This window comes from Myotis lucifugus, unplaced genomic scaffold, assembly GCF_000147115.1.
Source record: "Myotis lucifugus unplaced genomic scaffold, Myoluc2.0 scaffold_54, whole genome shotgun sequence".
Lineage (NCBI taxonomy): Eukaryota > Metazoa > Chordata > Mammalia > Chiroptera > Vespertilionidae > Myotis > Myotis lucifugus.
The window spans coordinates 5,472,638-5,498,977 of record NW_005871102.1 but is presented as its reverse complement, the minus strand read 5'-3'; the positions used below and the strand labels follow the sequence as shown (position 1 = coordinate 5,498,977).

Genomic DNA, 26,340 nt, shown 5'->3' with positions numbered 1-26,340 from the left:
CAATTGGATGTAAGTCATATCTGATTTCCTACTTTAAAAAAAAGAATCAGATGTTTCATTGTAAAAACAACGTTACAAACAATGGTTATAAATGTATTGAATGCCTAATACTATATTTGGCTCCTGAGATTGTAGTCTAGTTTGGAGAACACTATGCAGAATGGGAAGAGTGTAGGGGAAGACAATGTGCATTGTGTACAATTTTGGAATGGAGTTGAGATGCTGTGGAGATTGAATAAAGGAAAGACCCTGAGTGGGAATGTTGGTCAAGGACACTTTAGTGACGCAAGTAGGGTCTCAATCTGGGCTTAAAGGAAACGTCTGTTTTTCATTTGCAGAGGTGTAGGGACTCTCCCCGGCTAGGGAAACGCGCACAAAAGTCCAGAGCCAGGAATGAGAAAAGGGAGGATGCGAAGATGGCCTCCCTACTGAAACCAAATTTGCGTTAATGAAAAATCAAGTTGGATATTAAAGTCGGCCAGCTTAGGGGAAGGGGAGGCATGGAATACCCAGCTGAGGAGTTTAAATTTAATATGTTTCCTATCATCAATTCTTAACCAGGAGGCGGTTTTCACTCCCGGTTACTATTCACTTGCCTGTGGTCAAACAGCTTTTCAGGACTCAAACCCAGGTGTTCTGAGTCCAGAAAGTAAATCCACTTGTCTGGAGGCTTAACAAAGATGGAATTGACTAGGTCTTCGTCGTGAAAGGTGCCTCGTACTCAGAGTCAGAAGAGCTGGGGCAGGCAGCCAAGATGGCTGAGCCCCAGTTCTCTTATTTACTCAATGAGTGCAGACTAGTTATCTTAAAAGTTCCTTCCAGATCTCAACTCCAGTGATTGGGCTTAAGTAGAGGTTGTGCAAGGTGAGAAGTGAGAGGAAGAGTCAGAGAGGACACTTGTCTAGACAAGTTTTGAATCTTGGAAAACAGTGGCACTATTTACTCAAACAGGAAGTTAGAGAAGGAAGCAGATTTTTAACCCCAGTTTTACCTTTTTGTTTGAATACTTGCCTTTTTGTGTGTGTAGGGAGGACGTGGTTTGTTTGGTTTTATGCAGCTAAAATATAGGAGTGGATCCTGGGTGAGTGGTTGGGGTTGGAAACACAGTTGGGGAGTCGTAAAGGGGTCTTTTGAAACTGTGAATGTTGACGAGAACCTAGAAGCTGTAAAAAGACTGCTGAGGGAGAAACACTGGGACAGGTGGAGGAAGAGCAGAGAGAAAACTGGTAGAAACTAGACGAGCACAGTGGCACAAAACCAAAAGAAGTGAGAGTTGCAAGAAAATCAATATGAAGGCTGTTGTGTCTAGTGACGGAAAATGAGAACGAGTTAAGTTACTCACGACTCGGACCTGCAGGCAGTGGTGGCGGTAGCCCCATCCCAGGGGAGCCGCAGAAGCAGCAGCAGGTTGAGGTCAAAACTGTAGGTAACTAAGTCAAGACAACTTTTCTTTTAACCCACAAGAGTAATTGCAAAATTACTGTTGACCCACCCGGGGTGGGATTGTGGGTCATGTGGTAAGTGAACACTTCATTTTAAGAAACAACCAAACTGTTTTCCAAAGGGCCTGTACCATTTTGCATTCCCGCCACGAACACATGAGAGTTCCAGGTTCTCTGCCACCTTGTCAGCACTCGGCACGATCAGTGTTGTTTTCTTCTTAAAGCCATTCTAGGTATGTAGTGGCATCTCCTGGTGGATTTAATTTGCTTTTCCTGATGACTAATGGCATTGAGCATCTTGTCATCTCTGTCTTCTGTGGTGAAGGGACTGTTCAACTTTTTTTGCCCCTTTTTAAATTAAGTTTGTTTTCTGTTAGATTTTGAGTTTTTAAAATGTATATAAAAAAGATATGTCATTAGTTTGATGTGTAAAAGTTTTTTCCCTGCCTTGGTGCCCATTTCCGTATTCTATGGACAACATAAGTGCGTGCACGAAGCACTCTTGCTATCTTGTGAAATAAGCTGGCTGTCTCCAGGAAAAGCACTTCCCCCCACACAGAATCTCATTTTTACTTGAAAGAATGACTGACAAACTGGTTGTTGAGACTTGCATATGTTCTCAGATCTCAAAATTACCTAAAAAATACTTGAGACATTTTCTTTAAAATGAATGGGGCAAACCTGTCACTTCATGGGAAACACCTGAAAATATTTTTGCAGATGATACAATTAGAGCCCACCTCCCTTTTAAAAAGAATTTTGGAAAGTTTTTATCAACTATTATTATCTTACAAATTCCCAATGCCTAACCCTACCAGACCGCTGTACCGATTTTTCGGTAATTTCCACACAAAGGTGGAATATTGGCGCTAGATGAAAGGTAGATGAAAGGTAGACCTATTTTCTACAATGTCTCCAAGTTCCATCTTATTCTAACCACTTGTTTGCATGTAACTAACATTTTTCTATATCATGTTGGTTTTTTCATTTTAATGCTCAGGAGCCCAGGTATTGGGGACAGTTAGGTTCAGGGCCTCAGGTCTGGTAGGATTAAGTTTTTTCTGATGAGATTGGTGGTATTACATGATTTGAATACTGTGTAATAAAATGAGTCAGCATTTGAAAGATCTGTGATACCCAGGAAAGTAATACTTTCCAAATGACCATTACATGATGTTATAAAATCACACATGGGTAAAAGATCCATTCCACATACAAGATAGAGCCATAGATTGTAATGTATGATAGTTCAAAAAGTCTTTGATACAGTTCCAGGCTCCACATTGCAACGTTTAAGAAACTGCCATTTGCCGTGTTTTGGTCCACAATTACCTGCAAAAACTATTAAAATACTCCCTTTCCCAACTATATATGTACATGTGGCTGGATTTTATCATCTACTCAACCAAAATGTATGCCAAGAGACTGAATGTAAAAACAGACATGAGAATCCCATTTTTTTGTGTGTGAAACCAGATATTAAAGAAATTTGAAAAAATAAAAATGTTAAACAGTGCCATTCTTCTCATTATTTTTTTAGAAGTCAGTTTTTACGAAAATGTGCTAACATGTAGTAAGTTCATTGTGATTTTTAATTAGTTGATACATATTTTTTAAAATGTCTGTTTGAATTTCTATAGCAACTTAAGTTCTTTGGAGTCTTCAGTCATTTTGAAGAGAACAAAGGAGTCCTCAGACCAAACACACACACACATGGTTGCTGCTTAAGTAATTCTGACCCTGCATGGGAGTTGTGTACCGGTGGTGGAGAATGTGGTATGCCCTCGCCTGGGGCTTCTTGGGTTTGAGGTTCTTAGTTCTCAAAAAGGAATTTGTATTTACTGTACAGAATTGGTCAATTTTACATCCTTTAAAATGAGATATTGGTCTAGATCCCGCTCTGTCTTCCCATGATCGTAGATGATGTCCCACACTTACAAATAAACCCAGTGCCTCGTGGTATGGGAAGAGTGTACCTCTTTCTCCACCAAATCAGCTGGAAACCTCGGTAAAGAGCAAAGATAGTGGATTTACATCTCACTTCCTTAGGCCTTCCCCTGCTTGCCTCAAATGGAATTTCTCATTAGGACTGAAAGCAGAGGCCGATGGGAGAGGAACTATGAGAGCACTTGCCCAGCACGTAAACTGGGTATGAACGTACCTTGGTAGATGCTTTGCGGGCTGTGGAGCTCAGTGATGTGTTCAGCTTGGGCCCAGCAGCTATATGATTCTCTACTGAACACTCATCCTTTTTGCTCATCAGTATTCCACAGACAAAATATTGTCAGACACTTTTCTTCATTTTTGTTAGTGTTCTCTCTTCTGGCACTTGAAATGTCAGCGGGAATCGGATGCATACAAATGTGGATTTAAAGCTACAGACAACAAACACCCTGATTGAACACAGAAGAATTGGTTAAGAAATGATAGAAAAATCAGAACCGATCTCTTAGTTTGGGAGCAGTCAAGTCATTATCTTTGTACACAAGAGACCATCTATAATAATAAAAGTGTAATATGCTAATTAGACCAGATGGCCAACCTTCCAGACGAAGCCGTGGCTTCGAGGGCTGAGCCCCTTGCACAAATTTCGTGCATCAGGCCTCTAGTACGATTATAAAATGACACCTTTTTTGGCTTTTATATGTGGTAGTGTTAGATTATAACATTTATCTAGTGGATTTTGACCCAGTGGTGGAGGAAAAGTTTTTAAAACCTTGTGACATTATCTAAGGTAAAAGAATACTCGGTCACAGCACTTATGACCTAGTCTCTCTCTGACCCAGAAACACACGAATCTGCTTGACAGCATTGCTAAGTCCAGGAACTAATACTGTTGGGAATCTTCTAATGAGATTTGGGGTTTTTAAATGTCCCAAATAAAAATCCTTTACCTCTAAAAGATTAACTGAGTAAGAGTAGCCCTTTTTACCTCCTCCTCACCTCCATCCCCAAGAAAATAAATGTTAATGGCTCTTTAGTTAATTTGTAGTATTGCTTCTAATACTGTGTTAAGCTTAGTGTGTTCGAAGCATAATTAACTTTTTGTCCTTCTCAAACAACAAACTTGATATTAGAGCTGCTTAAATAATGTCTATTTTATTCTGGACCTCAGCTGAGAATATAATACTTAGACTGTTACTTCAGAGTTTTGAACTTTGATGTTTGCCCATGAAGCGCCTTCTATAAAGACTTTAAGACACTTTGGGGAATGGTGGTTGCTGCTGAGGATGGTGTGTGACCATAATGTTCACGTAAGTCATGCAGGAACTTGTTTATGGGACATGTCGTCTGTGACACTTCTACTTTCTACCTGATTACAGAGAGGTACAGAAAGCTGTCAACACTGCCCAGGGGTTGTTTCAGAGATGGACAGAGCTCCTCCAGGACCCTTCCACGGCCACGAGGGAGGAAATCGACTGGACCACCAACGAGCTGAGAAACAACCTCCGGAGCATAGAGTGGGACCTAGAGGACCTGGACGAAACCATCAATATCCTTTCCATGCTGTCTGTGCCGTGTGGGCAAACAGACAGATGAACACGTTTTTACCCAGATGTCTTAACACGTACATTGGGCATTTCCTTTTATAATTGATTGATCTTGTTTTTATTTATATGCCAAGATCTTCTCTAGTGCATGGCGATCCTGCAACACAGCAGCATAGCGCAGTGGTCATGCGTTCGGACCTTGGAGTCAGTCTGTCAGTTGCTGTGTGACTTTGAACACCCTGCTCTGTGCTTTAATTTCCTTTCCAGTAGAAAGTTAGGATAATAATAGTACCTAGTTCATAGGGTTGTTGAAAGTTTAACAGGCAGAGAGCTTAGAAGGGTGCCTGACACACAGTGAGCTTCTATGAAAGTGTTAGTAGTCATTACTACATAGAGGTACATACAGACCGATGTTACACATTGGTAATTGGAGCTCAAAAGAAATTCCTTTTGTAGACTGCCTTTTTCCTGTTGAGGAAGTGATGTGACAATGTCCATTGGAGAAATATCTTTTTTCACGAAACAGCATTTAGTAAAAGAACTATTATGCTAAGTGATGCTATTGATGTTAAATAAGTCCACTGATCTGATCGACAAACCAGAGCCCTGTAGAAGCCGAAATGACGTGGCCTTTTCCACTGGAAAAATCCCATTTAATAACAACTTTAGATTGAAGACACACCAGGTGTATGTTCTGGGTTCCTTTTTGTTTGTTTAAGTGTGATAAAGCATCAAGGAAACCAGACCTTGTCAGGAACACTCCGTAGTCAGCACAGGTTCACATGCAGCCATTGTGTGAAATGCATCATTTCTAGTCATCATAATGACCCCAGACACCTTTTAAATTATGAAAAGACAAATGTGTTCTCTAAAGTGAGTGGGACAAAATATATGAGAGGGTGGGATCAAGATAAGTCTTCCCTTGAAAAGGGGCAAGATAAAAAGATTGGGGGAGATAGTATGAAAGAAAGAGGACAAAAGTTTTAATAAGTAGTCACCAACCAGCAAGTAGTTATTGACTGTACCATGTGCTGGGCATTTTGTTAGTTACTGAGATTGGATTAATAAGCAAAACAGCGTACCAGCCCTCATGGAATGACAGTGAGGGGTAGAGAAGGACTCGGGGGCAGACATTAATAAGATAATAGCACAGATGTGTCCTGCAGACCATGAGAGACAAGTCCAGGGAGTCATGCCAGTGTCTGACGTGGGCAGCAGGACCAGGCCGGGCGTGAGGAGATTGGGGGAAGCCCTGCTGAAGAGGCCTCTGTCTCCAGATGAAGAAGGGTTAGCACCTTGAAATAAGTGGGAAGGTTTAATGGCAAATGGAAATGGCTTGCAGAAGCTGTCATGGGAGGCCTGGCTGGTGTGGCTCAGAGGTTGAGCGTCAACCCACGAACCAGGAGGTCATGGTTGGATTCCCAGTCAGGGCACATGCCCTGGTTTCGGGCTTGATCCCCAGTAGGGAATGTGTAGGAGGCAGCCAATCGATGATTCTCTCATCATTGATGTTTCTATTTTTCTCTCCCTATCCCTTCCTCTCTCTGAAATTAATAAAAAACTATTTTTTAAAAAAGCTGTCATGGGAAAGGTGATCTGGGGTCAAGAAAGAATAGATACAAGTGCTAGTCAACATCTGGAAGAGCCCAGCCCAGCTGTGGTCAGCCAGCAGGGCTTTATTGTGGACCCAGTCAGGCCTGTGGGTCTTTCCCTGGCAGGCGTCTCCACCCTGAGGCACAGGATCCTCCCACAGTTGTGGGCAGAGCAAGTCTGAGAACATGAGTGCCAAGTTGACTGTCTTTCCAGAAGCCTTGGGCAGACTTGACTGCTTGCCTGTGACAGAGTCTGTGGTCTAAGGGAATGTGTTTGTGAGGCTGTGGTAATGACATGGCTTTCCCTTGACTTTTTGACCCACGCATAGTTGAAGCAAATCCTAGAAAATTCAATCTCGATGCAACTGAATTGAGTATAAGAAAATCCTTCATCACGAGTACTCGGCAAGTTGTCAGGGTAAGGAAGATGATCTTATCATGTTATTTGTGTGAGAAATAGCCAAACTTCTCAGAACTCTTTCCTTTAATTGTAAACTAATACGTCGACTCTGAAACCACTTCTTCATATGAATTGAATGCCAGTTTCCCACATAGACTTTCTCTAGTTGAAAGAGCGAAATCTGTCTTTAGTATCATCAGGCATATTTCTTAGAGCAGAAATGAGAGTTGACTGCTGGCTTTGGGAAGTTACTTCAGTGGTATCTACTTGTCCATACCTCTCATTCCTCCAAACCAGTTATCTTTTTCCTCTTTAGTTCTTACTGTACTATGTATCTGGACTAAAGGAAGAATTACTATTGTAGAAACCATTTGGTTTCTTGATGGATTGGTGATCACTGCATTGTGAAGAGGGACTCTTCTAGGTTTGGATGGCGGCCTCTCACCATCTGAGTTTCAGCTTCGGGAACTCTTGCCACCGTTACCGACATTTCCATATACACTGCCTGACAGGCTTTCGAGAGTTACCCAGAGCAAGCAGGCATCTCTCAGAGCGCAAAACCCAACACAAGTGAACAAATATTTAGTCTCCAATTATTTAGGAAAGAACCCATTGTTTAAAAACCTAAGAGAAAATAGCATTTAAGTCAAATCTTGTATCATTAAGATTTGTTTGTATTTTGAAACTGTATGGCTAAGCCATTTGATTAGCATAACTAGATGTAAGAGAACCAGCTGTCTTGAACATATGTACTAGAAAGCAGCTTCCTGGAGTAAAAAAAATTGGGATCATATCAGTGCTAACATATGGCTTTTTAAGAGTCATCTTAGGCAGGAACCTTGGTACATGGTTGCCAAAAACTTTATGTCATGTGATTTCCTTTTGAAATTATTTCAAATGGTAGATTATCCCTGAGCTTGAAATATTCTTGCTTCTCATTTTATTCATTAGTTGCCTCTTTATATACATATATCTAAACTGTTTATACACAAACATTTTAATGGGACGGTAACCTCTTTGGACCTCGGGTGTGCCCCATCTATATAATGGGCATTTGGATTAGACAATCCTAATTTCTGGCCAGTTCAGAAAGCTATTCTGATAAGGAAGCCCTGTTGTTTGATGATGTGTGTTTTGGTAAGGTAAATAATTCCCCCTGATTAATCTTATAAATACAGTTTGCTTCTTTATGTTTGGTAGATTTTCTGAAGGACACCGCTGTAAATGTTGGTATTTAAATGGTGTCTGGCAGTAAAACATATATTTCTTGACCTTATTTATTAAAGTTGTTCTTTCTGAAAGGTTGTATTGTAAATCTTGCAAATTGAAATTCAGAGGTTAATATATTGAAAGTTGTTAGTTCTTACTTCAAATTGTAATTTGAAGTAGAATCCAAAGTTTGTTTTCTGATATCAGAAAAGGTGTGTAAAGTGCGGTCCTTAAAAGAAGCGTTGTAAATCAAGTCCGCGCATCATCATGTTGTAGCTTCTAGAGCTGAGATCTAAACCATCCTCAGCTACATATGATCCGACTGAATACTTAGGGTTGTTCATCATCCCTGTTTTAATTTAAATAAAGTCTAGCTGAAGTCCTGTAGAAGAGAAGGAAGCAGTGGGTACTTTGAAAGTTGAAGCAACGTGGTTATCACTCAGACTTTCCACAGTGGGACTTAGGAAAGCTGTGGCACTGTCTGCTCTCCCATTCACTTGTCATGGGTCTTAGAAGAAGTTTCCAAAAGCCTAAAGCCTCAACATTTGCATCTATAAAATAGTCTCCCGGCCAACAGAAAATTATAAAGTATTTTGGCAGCCTTGAAAAAATTGTATTATAGTAATTAGTACTCAGTTCAAATCATTATAAAGTATATTGGATTGTGGTTACAGTTGATAAGCAAAATGGCTCATATTTAGCAAAGTGATTTTTCTTCATTGTAAGTAATGGGTCTATTCATTTTTCTTTCCATACAAAATTATTTCTAATGCCACTCTGGTTAGAAATAGTCTACACTTCACATGAATTCAACTCAAAAATAAAATAAGTGACCTGTTTGTCATATCACTATTTGGAAGTTTTTGCAGGTGTTTAGTGGTAATTATCCTAAAGCGCATGGGTGTTCATTATACTTGATGATGGTAGCCCTTGAGCACAGGCCTTTGTGTTTGAGCCCCAAGGTTGCCATTTTCTGACTATGTGACCTTGAGAAAGTACCTTAAGCCTTTTTAATGTCAGTCTCTTCAGCTGTAAAATAGAGACAATGCCAGCTTCATAGGGTCGTTGTGAGAATTCAGAGATAATGTCCAGAAGCATTTAACAGTGTTTCTGGCTTATAGTAGGTTCCTAGGAAATACAAGTTCCTTTTCTCTTTTCTCCTAATTAAATTTAGTGCCCAGGTTACCTCTTTTTAAAGGGAGGTTCTCTTTATTTCCTTTATTCATGAGACCAAAAAAAAAAACCAAAAAAAAACCCAAAAAAAAACACCAAAGAATGTTATCTTTTTGTTTTAAAAAAATTAATAAGTTATGTGTATTTTGCTAGTGTACAAAATGTTAACTGTGACTCTGTTTCATCTAAGGATATTCATTTGTTTTCTGGTCTTCTCCTTACCTCATTAGGACATGAAAGATCAGATGTCAACTTCATCTGTGCAGGCATTAGCTGAAAGAAAAAACAGACAGGTGAGTAAACCTCTGAGTATAGCGTATCAAATCAAGGAAAACGCAGAGTTAGATGCTGACATCTGTGTATCATGTGACCCAGCAGAAGCCCTGTGCCTGCTGAGCCTGGAGGGAGGCTGGCAGGTTTTGTGAAAGGCCAGTCATCAGCCTGCCCTGCAGCATGGTCAGCTGTCCTGTCCTGCCCTCCTCCCTCCCACCCTCTGCTTCTCTCCTCTGGGGTTCAGAGTGCCCTTACCACACAGCCATTTATTCTGCACCTGCTGGGCACATTCTGTGTGCCAGGTTCTGTTAAGGGCTGTAATTGCTTAGTTACTTGTCTTTTTCTCTGCTGGACCCCAGGCTTCTTGAGAGTAAGGAGGGATTGTGTCATGTTTTTTTTGTTGGTGGGGTTTTCTTTTTGTTTGTTTCTTTTTTTTTTTTTTCATTTCCAGCTGCTATTGCATTGCATACCTCATAGAATTCACTAGATAGTTAATGACTGAAATTTTATGAAATTTAGAATAAAATGAAAGACATTTGAAGAATCTTAAATGTGTGTGAATTTAATGTGTTAAATTTAAGTCTTTCATCATTTTAAATATCTTTTCTTTGAGATGAGATCCAGTTTTTATTAGTTATTACAAATGAATCATGAAACCTAATAAATTTCTGAAACCAAAGCAGCAATATTAACACATCTAAAATAAAAGTTACAAGAAACCAGCTCTTGAATTTTAGGTATCTTTTTAAAATTAGACACTTTTGTGTATGATAGAAATTCCTTTCCAACTGATAAAATGCAGTCCTTTTAAAAAATATATACATCACCTAAAATATAGACTTGATTTAGAGTTCATTCAGACTCCATAAAGTTACCAATAGTCCATTTATTAGACTCTTAACTCAAGAATTCAGCTCACCATATCTAACTGACTAGGAATCAGCAATTCCCTACTTTATACCTGGAGGTGTGTCTTGACCCACTTAATTTTGAAAAAATAAATACAAAAGCTCAGCAAAGGGGAGGGGGCTCTCCAAGTATCACCTCACTTAATTTTTCTGTTTCCTTTCTCTGGGTTTCATTTTTCAAGTTATTGTTGTTTTTATTTTTCCTGTCTCTCTACCTTGTGACAGTGAAGTAGGTAACACCTACTCTCCATTACTCCTAATCTCAGATAGTATAGTTGAGCATATAATATGTGCATTTATGCATTGCCTTTCCAAGTATGGCTTGGGATTTTGTTTTTGGGGGATAGTGAAATGTCTTGGAGTCACAGATTGTGAAGGAATAGCAGGTACAGGGTCCTCTAAGCACTCAAGCGGGCAGAGTCCCCCTTGCTGCCCTGCCAGTACCTGGTGCTGTGCTGCTTGCTGCCTAGCCAGGACCTCCTGCTCTGGCACCTACACACAGGCTGGTCTTCCAGTGCCCTGGTCCCTCTCTCCATCTTCTTTCCCAGTAGAACAGACTCTTAGAGGCCAGACTGATGAAATCTAAGCTACTGCACAATAAAGCATAAACAACTCTTAACAGTGTGTCCTATGTCCACCTAACCGTAGCCCATGGATAAGCTAGAAAAAATAGCCTTTACTCGGCCCAGGAACACACAAGGCCCTAGGGGAGCCCCAGTTCTCTGTCCACAGCCTAATGATGCACTAGAGCCTTTTTCTGACCTGGAAGAAATTAACTATGGGCTTCAGTGTCCTCCACAGAGCGCCTTAGAGTCTGCATCAGACCAGCAGATGTTTTAAATATTGACTGACAGCCCTAAGACCAGGCTGGGGCAGAGCCACCCGAAAAAATCCTTGGTCTGTTTTATACCTGAGACAGTCACTGTCCAGCCTTTTGATTGGACTGAGGCGCTGGTCTGCTGGGAGCTCTCAGGCATCCTGATCCTCTCCTCATAACCATCTGGAATTATGCTCTGCATCCCAGGCTTCCCCGAGCCTTGCCCTTGACTGTGGCCATTTGACTGAATTCACCCCTGAAAGTCAAGGGAGGTCAGTGTCGGTATTGAGGGGCTGTTGGAGGGCTTTTCAGACAGAGAACCAAGTAATCAGTGAGGCTTTTAACCGTCCCAGAGATAAACAGTAGCTGGTAAGAAGATCTGGCAACTCTGTAAGGAAAAAGAATCGTGGTCACCCCAGGAGCTGGTCCACATGCAGGGCTGGGCGAGCAGTTACTTTACCAGCTTGTCAGAAAGGCTTCCGGGGATCCTAGTCAGCCTAGACCAGGGGTGGGCAAACTTTTTGACTCGAGGGCCACAATGGGTTCTTAAACTGGACCGGAGGGCCGGAACAAAAGCATGGATGGAGTGTTTGTGTGAACTAATATAAATTCAAAGTAAACATCATTACATAAAAGGGTACAGTCTTTTTTTTTTTTTAGTTTTATTCATTTCAAACGGGCCAGATCCAGCCCGCGGGCCGTAGTTTGTCCACGGCTGGCCTAGACCGAGCTCACATCCCTGCCCGCCTCTTCATGTACGGAAGACAGTCCCAAACTTCTCCTTTCCTTGCTACAAACTTCCTCACATTCCTACTGGGGAACCTGCCCCTGGCCCTGGTGGTGATACTGACTCGGGTCAGGCACTCATTGTGGCCGTACCTGCCTGGTGATACAACGCCCAGTTCCCGTCTGTGAGGCTTGTAGCCTTTTAGTTCAACTGAGGGGCATTGGGATTTATTCATGGGTTAAATTGAACAGACACTGATGGTTCTTATACCTTCTGTGTGTGAGACTATGACTTAGCTTCTTATCATTCTAGGACTTTCTCTCCCCCCTTAAAAAAACAAAAAAACAAACTAAAAACCTCTTGGGTCACAGGACTCTAGGTCTCTGGAATCTGTTGGACTGGAACATGGGTCTCTGGAACTTACGAGGGTGCTAGGCAGAGCTGGCCTGGAGGCTGGGTGCTCTCAGATTGTAAAGCTGTGTACAGGTGGGCGTTTGTCGATTTAAAGTTGACACTTGCATTTTAATGGGACAAATCCCATTGGTGAGTCCCACTGGGAGAGTGTGGAGACAGTGCCCTTCCTGGCATCCCTTAAATCGGACACGCATGCACCAACCTGTACCGCTGGGAAGGCGGACCTGGGGAAGTCGATGGTGAGCAGTAGAACGCTTTATGTCGGTGATGGAGCACTTGCTCAGAAAGTAACCGCTTGTTTCCCCTTCCCTCTCGCAGGCGCTGCTGGGAGACAGCGGTGGCCAGAAGTGGAGCACAGGAACCCCGGATAAATACGGGCGCCTGGACCGTGAGCTCCAATTAGCCAACTCCCACTTCATCGAGGAGCAGCAGGCACAGCAACAGGTACTGGGAACCCGCTGCTGAGGACTGAGATGTGGAGGCGGGCACCTCCCTGGGTCCTCGGCCAGCCAGGGGGCTCTGTTGTTATGACAGGCAGGTTGGACCAGAGCTTGCCCTGCGGCTGCCTGTGTCTACCTGTGCAATGATTGTATATATCAAGGGTTTCTGAAGCCCCCTCTACAGCACGGCTCTTTCACGAGAACCAAACTTGATTAGGTCTCTGAGGAAAAGCAGACCAGACCTCCAAAACTGACAGACAAGGCCACTGGTTTAAAAACAAACAAAAGAACCCGTCTTCCCCCACCTCCACTCATATATTCAGTTTTTTGTTCATTTCAACAAAGGCACACTTTCAGAAGAATTGAGTCCTGTTTTTTTTCATCAAAAATTATTACTGGTTCCATTATACATGAAAATGGTTGCTTGAGTGGAGGTGAAGGGTAGAAGGAAAGGGAGGTTGATTATCTCTGTGTTGTTGCTTTTGACATGTAGTTGGAATAAAAGGAAACTAAGAATAATATACCTGAGGATTTGAAGATTATCTACCCATTGAAGCTCTTGGTTCTTAAATATTGTGTTATATATATATTATATAGGCTATATGTTCTTTTGCCATTAGCATGTTTGCTTAACCAGCTGTCTGCTTAAATTGCTATTAACCAAGCAAATTTAAAAAAAATAAAAAGTAAGGAAGCTACCACACATTAAATGAAACATTTATCATCCAGCAATTATCCTTGAGGTTACTTACTGTCACAGGCCGCCTCTGTGTGTCCTTGAGGAGGGAGGAAAGGACTCTGTGTGTGGTTTTCCCACGTCCAGAGCTTTGCCAGACGCTCTGTGTTTAAGTCGGCTGTGGATTGAGACCCTGACCCCGGCACTGGCTTCCTCTGCCCAGCATCCCCGTGTCTCAGTGATCACTGCACAGGTGCTCTTGGCCATTGTCTGGTCCCTTGTTGGACTCCAGCCAACCAGAATCAATCTCTCTTGGTGCTTTAAGCCCCGCTGACTGTTCACAAGTCGGATCAGCAGGAGATATCAGAAGCTTGACAATCCAGCCTTTGGAGCAGTGTGTTCTTAGAGGCGCCGGTCTGGTCCTTTGATTTCTGGGCTTTGCTTCTGAATGAGAATTGTCCCAAGTTGGCAGAGAAGGTAGCAGCTGCTGGAGTGCTGGGCTTGGAACCAGGTAAGACGGCTTTTAATTGCTTGTTTCCCATTTCTCTGGCACCAGCTGATCGTGGAGCAGCAGGATGAGCAGTTGGAGCTGGTCTCTGGCAGCATCGGGGTGCTGAAGAACATGTCCCAGCGCATCGGAGGGGAGCTGGAGGAACAGGCAGTGTGAGCACGAGACGCCCCTCTCGGGGCCATGAAATTGAGGGGAAGGGCCATCTTACAGGATCCCTAACAAGCCTGACAGTTACGTGACTAGTAAAACCCAAAACTATTTTATTTATAGCTACATCTTTATTGTTTTATAGACTTGCCCCTCCAAAAGAAGCAAATTGTCAGTTAAAATATTCAGCAGGGTTTGGGCAAAATTATGATTATTATTATTTTTCAACACCTGCAGAAACACACAAATTCCTCTGAGCAGGTACTTGAAGTGTGGTTGGGACTGGGACTGGGAAACAGACATGTAATCTCTGGAGATTTGTGTCCTGCAGAGGATCGGACATGAGCTACTGTTATCATCCCACGATTCTCCCACTACATCTTACATTTCAATTTCATGAGAAAAGCTTAAAAATTTAACTCCAATTAATACAAAATATTCCCCTTCAAACATCAAAAGTAAAAATACACCAGGAAATATAGCTGGAGTTATTTGTTTTTTCCTTCAGCACAATCTTTTTTAACTCTGAAGGATGACATCAAAATCAGCATTCTTAAATGCTACTACATAATACCTTTACCATTTTATAATATTTTTCTGGAAAAAAAAAGATAATCTACTAGAATATATCAGAAAGTCTTCTATCTCAATTTTGTGTTCAGTGTTATACATTCATTTATTATAAATTCAAACCGGGCACTTGTTCAGGGAGGCCCTGGGTATCGTAGAGGAGCGAACAGAACAGTCAGTGTCTCTGCCATCAGAGAGCCTCCCATTTACTGGGTAGACTGGCTATTATGTAAATGAATGCAAGTCATGCGTTGGTGACAGAGGAGGGGGACCTGCTGTGAGGGGGAAGTGCATGGTGCCTTGAGAGCCCTGGCTTAGCCCAAGCTCAGAGTTCTCTGCAGAAATATTCACATGTGTGATTATGGGGACTGCCCCAGGCCCTGCTGAGGCGCTGTTTAAATTCCAAAAATTCTGAATTAAGAAACATATCTGTCCCAGATAACAGATTGGGGGCTTGAATCCCAGTGTTGCTGGCTGATGTTTGCTAAAACTAAGGCCTGGGCCCTGACCGAATCCCATGGCCCATGCATCGCCCAGGCTGTGTGTTTACCCGCTGCCTTCCCCACACCTGCTTCTCTCTCTAGTATGCTGGATGATTTCTCCCACGAGTTGGAGAGCACTCACTCTCGGCTGGACAATGTGATGAAGAAACTTGCAAAAGTATCGCACATGACCAGTGGTAAGTATGGTGCTAATTGTCGGAACAGCCTCGGAGGTTCTCACATGGCGTGCCCATTCAGATCCCTTTCCTGTGGCACATTTTCCCACAGCTGGTTGGTGGTTGGTGGCCTTTCTCCTGGTGGAGCCACTTGCTTTCCAATTACAAAATCCTTTTTTCTTTTCTTTTTTCCCTATTTCCTTGCCAAAAAGGGGAACTTATTTTAAAATAGTAATTAAGGAGCCAGTTACTGTTTCTCCTGGACTGACTTCATTGAAAGGAAAACCTTACCATTTTAGAATAAGATGCCCTTGCAGATCTAATTTACATAGTTTATATTTAACTCCACCCTGAAACAGTCCAGCAAATTTGCACCAGGATGGGGATGAAAAAGTAACATCTTTCAAATTAGTTACTATATAGGAAGATGTGTTCCAGTGACTGTATTTTATTACTGCAACTGATGTCCCCTATTACAGAAGAAATAACATTTTTTAAATCAAAGAAAATCCAGTATTTCTTTTTTTTCTCTTTACTTGATGGGGGTTGGGTGGTGAAAGGAGGAACTGAGATATGCCTTGAGGTAATTTAAGTGTTCTTGAACCAAAATACCGCCTCCCCCATGAGAACTTCCTGTTTCTTGACACCTCGTTTTCCTATTGGTTTCCTGGTCAGGTACATGTCAGAGAGTCTAATAGTTTAGCCTTTTGAGGCAAAATTTAAATATATGTGTATATTTGCTTTTCAGCAGTTTAACTCATAGTCAAGTTACATTAACAGTTCTCTGGGCCTCAGTTTCTTATTGATTAAAAATTAGGGTGATGCCTGGCTCTTAAGGTCATTGTGAGGATTAAATGAGATAGTAATAATTAATGTTTAGCAGTGTCTCCATGTGTTTTAGTACTTAGTAAATGTTTATTTTAAAAAATCATAAGACAGGAAGAAGATGGCCCCAAGGGGCAATGACCTGGTATGTCCAAAACCAAGGGAAGCTCATAGCTAGGCTTACTTCCTTCTTTCTTCCCAGGATCAAGTGTGTTTGTGCTTCTAGGAGGCTCGTCATTGCCTGAAGCAGGCACAACTTAGTTCATCTTTGACACTTTGAGAGGTTTGCAAAGTGGTTTTTTTCTGATTCCCTCTGCTCTCTCCTCTTTCACCCTCACCCCTCTGTTTAAAAAAAAAAAAAAAAAAGCATTAATGAAGTATTATATAATCAGTTTAAACACCAGCCCTCTCACTAGTGTATGTGTTAGTCGCAGTCAAGTAGCTACTTCAGCACCAGTTTTGTTTGGGGAAGAGCAAACGAACAAAGATGCTCTGTATCTGTGCTTCCCGGCATTCCGGGTATGAATAATTTAGAAAAGCACTTGCATTGTGATAAGCTGTCCAGTGTGTATAAATAGCACCGAAACTCGCTTATGTTTTATTCTACTTTCTCCCGAATGAAAGGTTTGGGAGCAAGGTAAGAGCTTTACTTAGATTTGTCTAGGAAAGGGAGCCAGGGAACAGCATTGGCCCGAAAGGCCCTGCAGTTTGGACAGCTCGCCTGTGGTTTTCATTCCCATCCTTGCTTGCTGCCCGGGAAAGATTGTTCAGGGCCACCTGCTTGGTGGTGTCTGTTTCAGTTTGAGGACACGGCAATTTGTATTTGTCTCTGTCCTCCATAACTTTTGGGAAAGTTTACTGCTTTTTCATCAAACCTGTACATACAGAAAGTATATTAAGACACACTGAAGTTTGATTAGGCAGTAACTGAACACACGTCCCACGGTTCTGGAGAGCCCGAACATCTGGGCTCCCATGGCCGGCTGCTTACCCAAGAGAGACACCATCTTGTCATTTTCCTACCCGATGTCCATTCTTTTAGGTAGATTCCAGGGTTTCCTTCCCCCCACTTTCTGAATTCTACTGTTCATCTTTTCTCTTTAGGGGAGTAAAATATTTTGGGAGGAAAAAAAAAACTACCACTGGTGTTCCCTTTGTTCCCTGTGCTCTTTGAGGCAAGTGGTTAGGGCTTGTCACTTGAGGTCCCAAAAGCCCTGTGGTTAGTCCCACCCCTTCTCTGGAGAAGTCAGCTCAGGTAACAGCACCCTGAGGTTACCTAGTTCATGCTTCATAGAAGCAATTTACCACTTCAAAGGAACATGGCTTTAAAGAGCATTTCTGGGCTGTGCTAGCTTGCGTGATGGATGTTCTCCTTGATGAAAACTCCTACTTAATGCAATCACAGAAGAGAAAGTGATGGGGGGGGGGGGGGGTAGTTGGTAGAAGCTAATGGGAAGCCAGAAAGTGGAAAGCTGGTCGAATGTTGGAAATCGGGTTTTGAAAGTGGCAGGATGCCTGGGGTGGGGGATGAGTGCAGGAATTAGGTGTGAGATGGGGGTGGGGTGGTTAGGAAGCAATCACCTGGACTGTTTTGTCCTGGAAGAATATGGACTATTTTCAATGACAGTGGTTTTAAATTATTGTAAACATTTAAACATAGACGAAAGAATGTTAAGTTACTGTAGTGTTCTTCACCATTGACGTGATCATTAAACAGACTAAAAATAGCTTCTGGAGTAGGCCAACTGCCTACTTTGGAGCAGTTCTGCTTCAGAAAAGGACTTGGTGTTGCCTGTGGAAAGTCATACAATCTAGATTCAGATCTTTTTATAATGTGATTCTCAGTAGCCATGGTGTGCTAAAATGTGCAGGCTTTCAAACAACCTTCTGATGGATCAGTATTCGTTGATAGTTCTATTTAAAAGGAATTCTTATTTGTAGCAGTTGACCTACATTTTCACAGGCTAGTGAAACTTTCCTATCAGACCCCCTATAGGAAATGGCAGGGCTCACCAGTGGAAAGATGGCTTGCTTTCTACATCTTCCCAAGTTAGCCAACCATCTAGACGAGGACAGCATCCTGTGCTGTGGGCCCTAAGACTGTGCGTGAGGGTGTTCTTGTCCAGCTCTCACAGCAGCCCCGTGAGGCAGCTGTTGTGGAGTCAGGACTTGGACTGCAGCTGGGATTCCCCCGGGGCCTGCGTGGGCCCCTCTGTCCCTCAGGGCCTCCTTGCTCTCGGCCATTTAATGGACTCCAGCCACCTTGTTGCCTGTGCCTTTTCTAAATTGTTGGTGGGGTAGAAAGTTTCAGAAAAGACAGTTCACTGTCATTCACAGAGAAGCCGTGGAGTTACTTTAACACAGTCACTGGCTAAGTAATCTTCTTTCTTCCCTAGATGTGGTGTCATTAATCATGCTCGTGATCCCTGGAGCTTGCTTTTTCAGCTCTTCGTTTCCCTGAAGTGACCAGCAGAAGCTTCCATTCCCTTTCCATCCTCCCATAGTGCTTTGAGAACAGGACAGGATTTATTGCTTCTTTAAATGATTTTACTTTGGTGGGAGATGAAAGCAGATGGGCTTTGATCTGCAATGCCAGGGCCAACACCTTTTCCAAGGATGTGGCAACCACCGGCAGAAAGCTAAGAGCCGCAGGCTTTAATTAAAGTCAGAAACACAGGTTTTAATTAAAGACTTGAGATAGGAAGCACATACTTATCACAGGGCAGCTCTTGGGGACGGCAGAGCTGCAAACGCAGGTGCAGTGCAGGCCAGGAGCAGAGCAGCATCAGAGGACCAGGCACCTGGGCAGTTCAAGAGCCTCCCTGCCCGTCATGTGCACATTCTGTTGCTTTTCTGCTTCCGAGTGTGGCCTTAGGTTTCTTGTCGTAACTGGACAAACAATGGGTCCGAGCTGCCTGTCACTACTTGAGCCAGGTCAGCAGAGACAGGGTTGAATCACATCTGAGCGGTTAACAGAGCATGATTAATATTCCTTACAATTCTAGCTGGCTCCCCAACATTCTGTGCCCCTATCCATGTGACTGTCTCGGGGAATGCCCAGTCCTGAGAGCTAACCCTCGTGTCCTGCCTCGCAGATCGGCGCCAGTGGTGTGCCATAGCCGTCCTCTTTGCCATCCTGCTGGTCGTGCTGCTCCTCTTCTTAGTGCTGTGACGCACAGGAACCGGGAGGAGGACAAGCAGCCCGCGGTGCTGGCTCCCACCTGCCACTCCTGGGAACACAGCCCGTGCTGACTTTTCTCTGGGTGACCCCACCATTGAGGCAGCTCCTCCGTCCAGTGCTGGAGGGGCCGGTGGGAAGAGGACCTAACAGCTTCACACTCCTGGCGCCACCTGTCCTGTCCTGAGGACAGCTCGCCTCTGCTTTGCTCCCTGGACCTCGTTCCCCGTGGAGGGCTTCTGAGGAATCCAGAACAATTCGCAGACTCAGCTAGTGTTCAGTGTTGCTCATTGCGTCCGTCCGTCTCTGGCGGCTCTTTTCTCCTGCTCAGACCCTCTCCCTGCCCAGCCGGCAGCCAGAAGGACCCTGTCGGGAATGGGGCTCCTGGGTCCCCTCCGCTGCCCCTTGTGGGAGTGTTCTTTAGCCCCTGAGAGCTGGTCATTCTGGGGACAGAAGGCCCAGAAGCAGTTTGGGACAGAAAATGCAGTGGTTCTTTTTGCAGGGATGACTGCTTTTCCAGGCACATCTTTTTGTGGTAAGAACTAATGGGAAATAATGAAAAGCACTGGGCTTTGGGAGTGCTAACAACTTGTGTCTTGAATGGAAGGGAGGAGGGGGAGCAGGACCCTGAGTGTGCACAGCTGAGGGGAGGGGGCAAGGTCAGGGGAGGTCACAGCCTGGCTGAATTCAGGTGGCTGTCCTGCAGGCTCCTCCCCAGGGGTGCAACGTGTATTTTTAGGATGACCCTTAAACATATGGCTGCTGAGCAGCACACAAATGGATTTAGATCCTGTGGCTCTCTCTCTCCCTTGGCAGATGGGGTTGGGAATGGTTAGCACATTTATTACATTTAGTCAGAAACTGTAATGACAAAAAAGGCTAGTTTTGGACCAGGCTTTTCTAGCCCTGTGAGAAATGGCAAAAAGGGGTAGGTGAACTGGTTGTTTTTTCCCTTCAGATGACAACTTGATTTTTATCCATTCAAATCACTGAGCCAATCCAAATTTAAACAACAGAAGCTTCCATTGAGTTTTAGTTGCTGAGACACTAAACTTCAAGCTTCTGGTGACTCTGCGTCCAACGTGCCCGTGTACATAGGATATTTTTATAACCTCCCTGACGAATAACCTAATACTGAAGCAGCAGCTGAGCAAGGCAGCCTGGCGGCCGAGGCTGCATCTTCACCGTCCTCTTTTGCACGTGGGAAGCGCAGTGACATCAGATAGAGTTCTAGCTTTGACTTCTCATTTCCTAATCTTTTGGGGTCCATTCCTAACTTTTTCAAACTTTTTTTTCTCCTTTTGTTTGTATTTCTTGGTTTTTGTTTTGTTTGGGGCTTTTATTCCTCCTATTTTTTTTTTTTGTGATTTGCAATGATGTATTTGCCCAGCTAACTTTTGAATTGCACTTTTTAATAAATATTTGTAACAATTTTTTAAAGAAGGGTATTTTCTCATGTGTAGGATGCTGGTAGATAAGGCAGTCTGCATGTTGATGAAAGCTAAAAATAGATTTACAGAACTTAAAGGGTGGTTGACACCCATGTTTACACTCAATTCTATTTGATATATAAATGTTAATTTCTTTTCAAATGAGTAAAAAAAAGGTAATTGTTACAAAGGGCTTGAGATGTAGGGTACTAGATTATTTGTTTTACAAAGTTTTGAGACATTCAAATAGTCTTCTATAAACTTAGAAGAGGGATGGTCCTTAGATTTGCATTAAGATATACACATCTTTGTTAAAACTTTTTAAAAATGTGGGCCTTGTCTTAGTGCTCTCATCTATGCTCTCCACCTTCCATCAAGGAACCGGAGTCTGAATTACGTGACTGCCCTACTTAGGGGCCATGCTGTTGTCCAGATCTACTGTGTCGCGTGTGTCAGGAGGGCCTGCTGGGAACACACTTGATCATTAATGAGCAAGACATTCCCCTGACTTCAGGGACTAAGTTTTGAGATCCTGAGGCTTAATGACTCAATGTTTGGATATATTTAGAATTGGCATGCTGACCTCACCCATTTCAGGTGTCAGCTAAACAGTGGTTATTGTAAAGCAGACTCATGGGCCGAAGCTGAATAGAGAAATATTTAGAAAGAACATTTACTGAAAATATAAGCACTATGTATGTTCTCCCTGTAGGCCACTGCCCTCCACCCGCAACGGAGCTGTTCCTGGGCAGCCGGCCTCGTAGTGTGGCCTCAGAGCTGGCTCTGCCCCAGGCATCACTCTGGCCTCACTAGCTTGATCCTGGGTCTGAGCCTGTTGTGCCCAGACTGGGCGGTCCCTACAGATGAGTGGTCAGGCCCCCTACCCAGATTCCAAACTAGCACTCCAAGAGAGCAAGCCAGGCCCTAGCTGGTTTGGCTCAGTAGATAGAGCGTTAGCCTGCGGACTGAAGGGTCCTGGATTCAATTCCAGTCAAGGGCACGTGCCCAGGTTGTGGGCTTGATCCCCAGTAGTGGGCATGCAAGAGGCAGCTGATCAATGATTCTCTCTCATCATTGATGTTTTTATCTCTCCCTCTCCCTTCCTCTCTGAAATCAATAAAAATTATACAGTGTATGTGCCCTGAGTGGGAATCGAACCCGGGACCTTTCAGTCTGCAGGCTGATGCTCTGTCTGTCCACTGAGCCAAACCAGCTAGGGCTGAAATCAATAAACATTTATTTTAAAAAGAGAGAGAGAGAGAACAAGCCAGGGCTTAGGTTATGGTTAGGCTAGACTCCCATCCTGAGGCAAGGTGGGCTCTCCTCCCTCAGTCTTCACGCTTCACCCCATGCCCACCATCTGGAGAACTGGCAGAATGTGATAGGTCACAGAGAAGGCTCAGTTTACATTTATGGGAAGAACATCTTACTAATCAGCTGGCTTGGGAGTGAACCACTGAGACAGTCCGCCGTGGTAGGAACCCAACTGCAAACTCAAGTCACGGTTAGTTTTCAGTCTAACCTTTGATCTCGTCTTTGTGGGGACTGTGAACAGTCGCCGTGTTCCCTGTGTGCCGCTGTGTGCTGCAGTTGTGTGTTACATGAGCATCTTCATGCCAGAGCCCGAGGGGGAGAAACTTGGTAACTTGCCCATCATTCTCTGCTTTTAGCCAGAGTTAAACAGACTGATGGGTCTGGGAGCCAACGGCTTGGCAACTTCCCCTCTTTCTCACCTCGTGAGATTAAGGGCTGTGAAGAGAAATCCGGTCTAACTCCAACCGAAATCTGTCTGTTAAGTGCTGTACCTTCTGTATGGGAAGGTAGCAGAGCCAGGATTTTTCTTCTGGTAATTTTCCTGGCTGTAAAGTGAGCCCGGTACCTTTCCAGAGAATTCATAGCTGGAAGATCTAAGTGCTGAATGATAGATATGAGTTGCTTTCCAACTGTAGATTTTGAACTGTTCAGCTTTCCCTTATAAACTGCAGGACAAATTTGTTAACACAACATTCGGACCATGTAGAAAGCTGAGGTTCTAACTACCTTTAATTCTCCCTCTGTCTTCCTCTCGCTGGCATTTCTTTTCCTCCCAGATATTTTTAAGAATTTTTTTTCCCTTAAAGAGTGTTCTTTGTCCATCAAGAACAGAGAGGAGAAAGCAAAGGATTCTCACAGCCCCTCAATCCCTCTGCGCCTTCCCTAACCAAGGTCAGTTCTGCTCGCTGGGAGACTGCTGTCAGGGTCCAGTCCAGAAATCGAAAGAGTAGAGAACAGCCCTTCAGACTGGAACAGACGAGGCCAGCCCTGCTGTGACCCTCTGGGACTGAAGCCTGGTGCTGGGGTGGAAACTTCAAACCAGCTGACTTCTGGGGTTAGTGTCTCTAAGAGGCTCAGTGGACTTGACCACTTAGTTCAGTCTCCTTGTTTCAAAGTTGAAACAGTTACAGCTCCCCCAACAGACACGAGGGTCATTTGGTACGTTGCATCTTGGACGTGGCCCAGGGGCCACACACCTGGGACGAGCTGACCTCGGCGATGTGACTTAACGTAGGCTGGTAGTAACCTGTCGTGTCACCCCAGCTGTTTGATGTCGTTTGCCGTTGGACAAACACCGAAGCACCTCCGTCATGTTGTGCCACCTACATATACATTGTATGGGAGCTCTCTATGTCATAGTGTCTTTACTGATACAGATATTTGGGGAGGTGAGGAAGAAAGAGAAAGAACTTGTTTCCTTCTGAGATAAACTCACACGTTGGTGCTGTTTTCCTTCTGACGTGACCTTTGCCCTTGCCCGAGGCTGTGCCATGGAGCTGTGCCTAGATGGCCCCGTGTCCTGCCCCACTGCTTGGCTTTCACATGGACATTTCATGGACCGGGTTTGCCAATTGCAGCCAGACCCTCGTGAGAAAGTGTATTTTACCGTTTCTTCTAGGTTGAGTTTTCAAACCTAGAAGCCACTTGATTATTCAGGGGGTTTTGGATTAAGACCACCCAGCATCCTTATTCTCTGACCAAAGCTCCCCCCGGCCCCGGCAGCAGCCAGTGCTGCACTCCAGTTAAGCTTCCTGTCACCCCTGGGGTAGGGCCAAGTTCAAGGTGGCTCTTTCCTGCTCTGTAGAAAGTAGGGTTAGCTGAGACCCACTACTGAGTGGCAGTTTCGACTCTGCATTAAGGTCTGCTCTGGGAGAGGCAGACGTCCTCATCCTCAGGAAAATGGAGTGTCCTGCCGTCTGTGTGGGGTGAGGAGAGGCCAGCCAGGTGTCCTCGGAAAGGTGTCGCTAATAAGTTACCGGAACTGCTCGTAAATGCCATGTGATTGTGTCCTAACTGACCAGGCTGGGAGAGTGCCCAGGGAATAGTCTGGAAACAGGGAAGGGCCAGAGAGAGCGAGCTGTAGGTGATTGTGGATTCATTTTCTGTAAGTGGAAATATGCCTTCCCCAGCTCACTTGTTATTAGAAATTTGTGTAATTTAAAAATAGAATGTAATCCATGGCAGTGCTCAGCAGGACTAACCGTCTATTTTTCTCGCAAGGATAAATAACCTGATAGCATTTTAATGTTCAGTAACTAGAAGGTACAAACTAAAGTGAGATCAAGGATTAAAACTGAGAACACCTGGGTGACTTCCTCTGTCCCCGACCCCCACGGAGAGCGCCGGAGCCCTGGTGCCAGATGTTTACAGCCCTCGCCACAGGGAGAGAGCGCTCGCTTCTCTCTCTACACGGTGGGTCTCCAGGTGTGCTGTGGGACCAAGGATGCAGCATCCTCTGGAACTTGCTAGAAATACCGGTGCGCAGGCCCCACCCTGACCTGCTGAATCCCAGCCTGGGTGGGGCCAGCAGCCGCGTTTAGCAAGCCCCCCAGGAGGCTCAGAGCCCCACTCCAGCGTGAGAGCCACCACTGCTGCATTGGGAGGTCGGGCTACAGTGAACGCTCCCTGCAAAACAAAATACCTTCCACAGCCTTCGTTGTAATCCTAACATTAAACAAGATTTGACGACACTATAAACTTGAAAATTTTTTTTAAATACTTGTGTCAAATAAAACCTCAACTAGCCATCTTTTAAAGTGATACTTTTACACCCCAAAGTCTATCAGTAATGTTTCTTTCTCCTGCACTTGAAATCATGTACAACTGTATAAAGAATGCTATTCAGTATTAAAAGGAAATGGAGAGAACGCGAGCTTTGTCCTGGGTTGTTTTTCTAAAAGTTTGGTTGGTTTTTGTTTTTATTCTTTTCATACCTAAGCATGGCTTCTTCCCTTCCTTCTGCCCCCGTTAATAAACACGGACATGTGCATACGAAAGGTCTAGCTGCTGGAAGATCTGAATTTCTGGGCCAGAGAAAGCTAAGTTGTGCTCTGTCTGGTTGAACTAGTTATATGGATTCTCAAGTCCCAAAATAACTATACTATGTATTCAGAATATTTACAGCACAAGAGTTTCAGTTGGGACTAGGAATCGGGCGGGGGAGAGGGGGGCAGAGAGACTAGAACACAAAAGGAAGTTAGTTCTTTACTTCTCCCCTCAGTGAATATCAGCGAACAATACTGGCCATCGGATCTGCAGATGGAGGAGCCTGCCCTCAGGAGGAGGCTACATAAGCTCGCTGAGGGCAGGGATCTTCAACCCACTTGCTCTCATCACCCTCGTTCTTTAAATGAGCACCTATGGTGTGCCAGGCACTCTTCCAAGGACTTTGTCCGTATTAACATATAATACTTAAAATGGCTGCGTGAAACGATGAAGTTTACACATCTAATATTATCTCAAATCTGAAGGCGAGGAAACGGAGAGACAAGTAATTTCTCAAGGTCACACAGCTGGTGAGAGGCAGAGCCACTTACTATGCCCCTGTGCCTGGCACAAAAATTGGCTCCTCCGTACTTCCCAAGTCCTGGCTTGATTTCCCCTAACACTGTAACAGCCAGCTTAGGGGAGGAAAGGCAAGTCAACACACTAACCGGCCTTGCTGAAGAAGTGAGTGCTGATTCTGTTATGGTTCACATTTGAGGAGGAAGAGATTTAGAAAGGAAATGGTATATGTATTCCCTAATGAAAGCAGATCACCCCCCACCCCCCACCCCGCCCCCCACCATGAGGTAATGTGGACTGTGGCGTGGACAAGGGAAGTGAATCTACTCATGAATCTGCTGTGCAGCTGTCATTCAAAAGGTCCCCACTGGCCAGTCTTACATAAAACTAATGTTGGAAATGTTAAAAGGCAAGACCTGAGGCAAAAAACGGCACACACAGGAAAGGGAGACTTGTCCACGTGAAAGCGATACACCTTCATCCTTGGCATCTCCGGGGTGTCAGTTGTCGGGAACAGGACCCCCGCCCCTCCCCACGGTGCCGACACCCAGAACCTTAGCTGTGGCTCCTGTTTGGTGCAGACACAGGCAGAATCTAAGCGAAATGTCCCCACCAATGCACCTCTCAGAGTGGGGGTGACG

General features: G+C 44.1%; 1 protein-coding gene across 1 annotated transcript in view; it reads left to right on the top strand.

The window, feature by feature from the left end:
• Nucleotides 1–20,891, top strand: part of STX6 (syntaxin 6) — a 25,822-nt gene extending 4,931 nt beyond the window's left edge. The window contains exons 2-8 of the mRNA XM_006088975.3: nt 4,766–4,935; nt 6,849–6,943; nt 9,538–9,600; nt 12,765–12,890; nt 14,119–14,225; nt 15,375–15,469; nt 19,369–20,891. Coding sequence (XP_006089037.1) covers nt 4,766–4,935; nt 6,849–6,943; nt 9,538–9,600; nt 12,765–12,890; nt 14,119–14,225; nt 15,375–15,469; nt 19,369–19,445 — 733 coding nt within the window. The 3' untranslated portion in view covers nt 19,446–20,891. The remainder of the gene's footprint in view (nt 1–4,765; nt 4,936–6,848; nt 6,944–9,537; nt 9,601–12,764; nt 12,891–14,118; nt 14,226–15,374; nt 15,470–19,368) is intronic.
• Nucleotides 20,892–26,340: the final 5,449 nt, after the last annotated feature.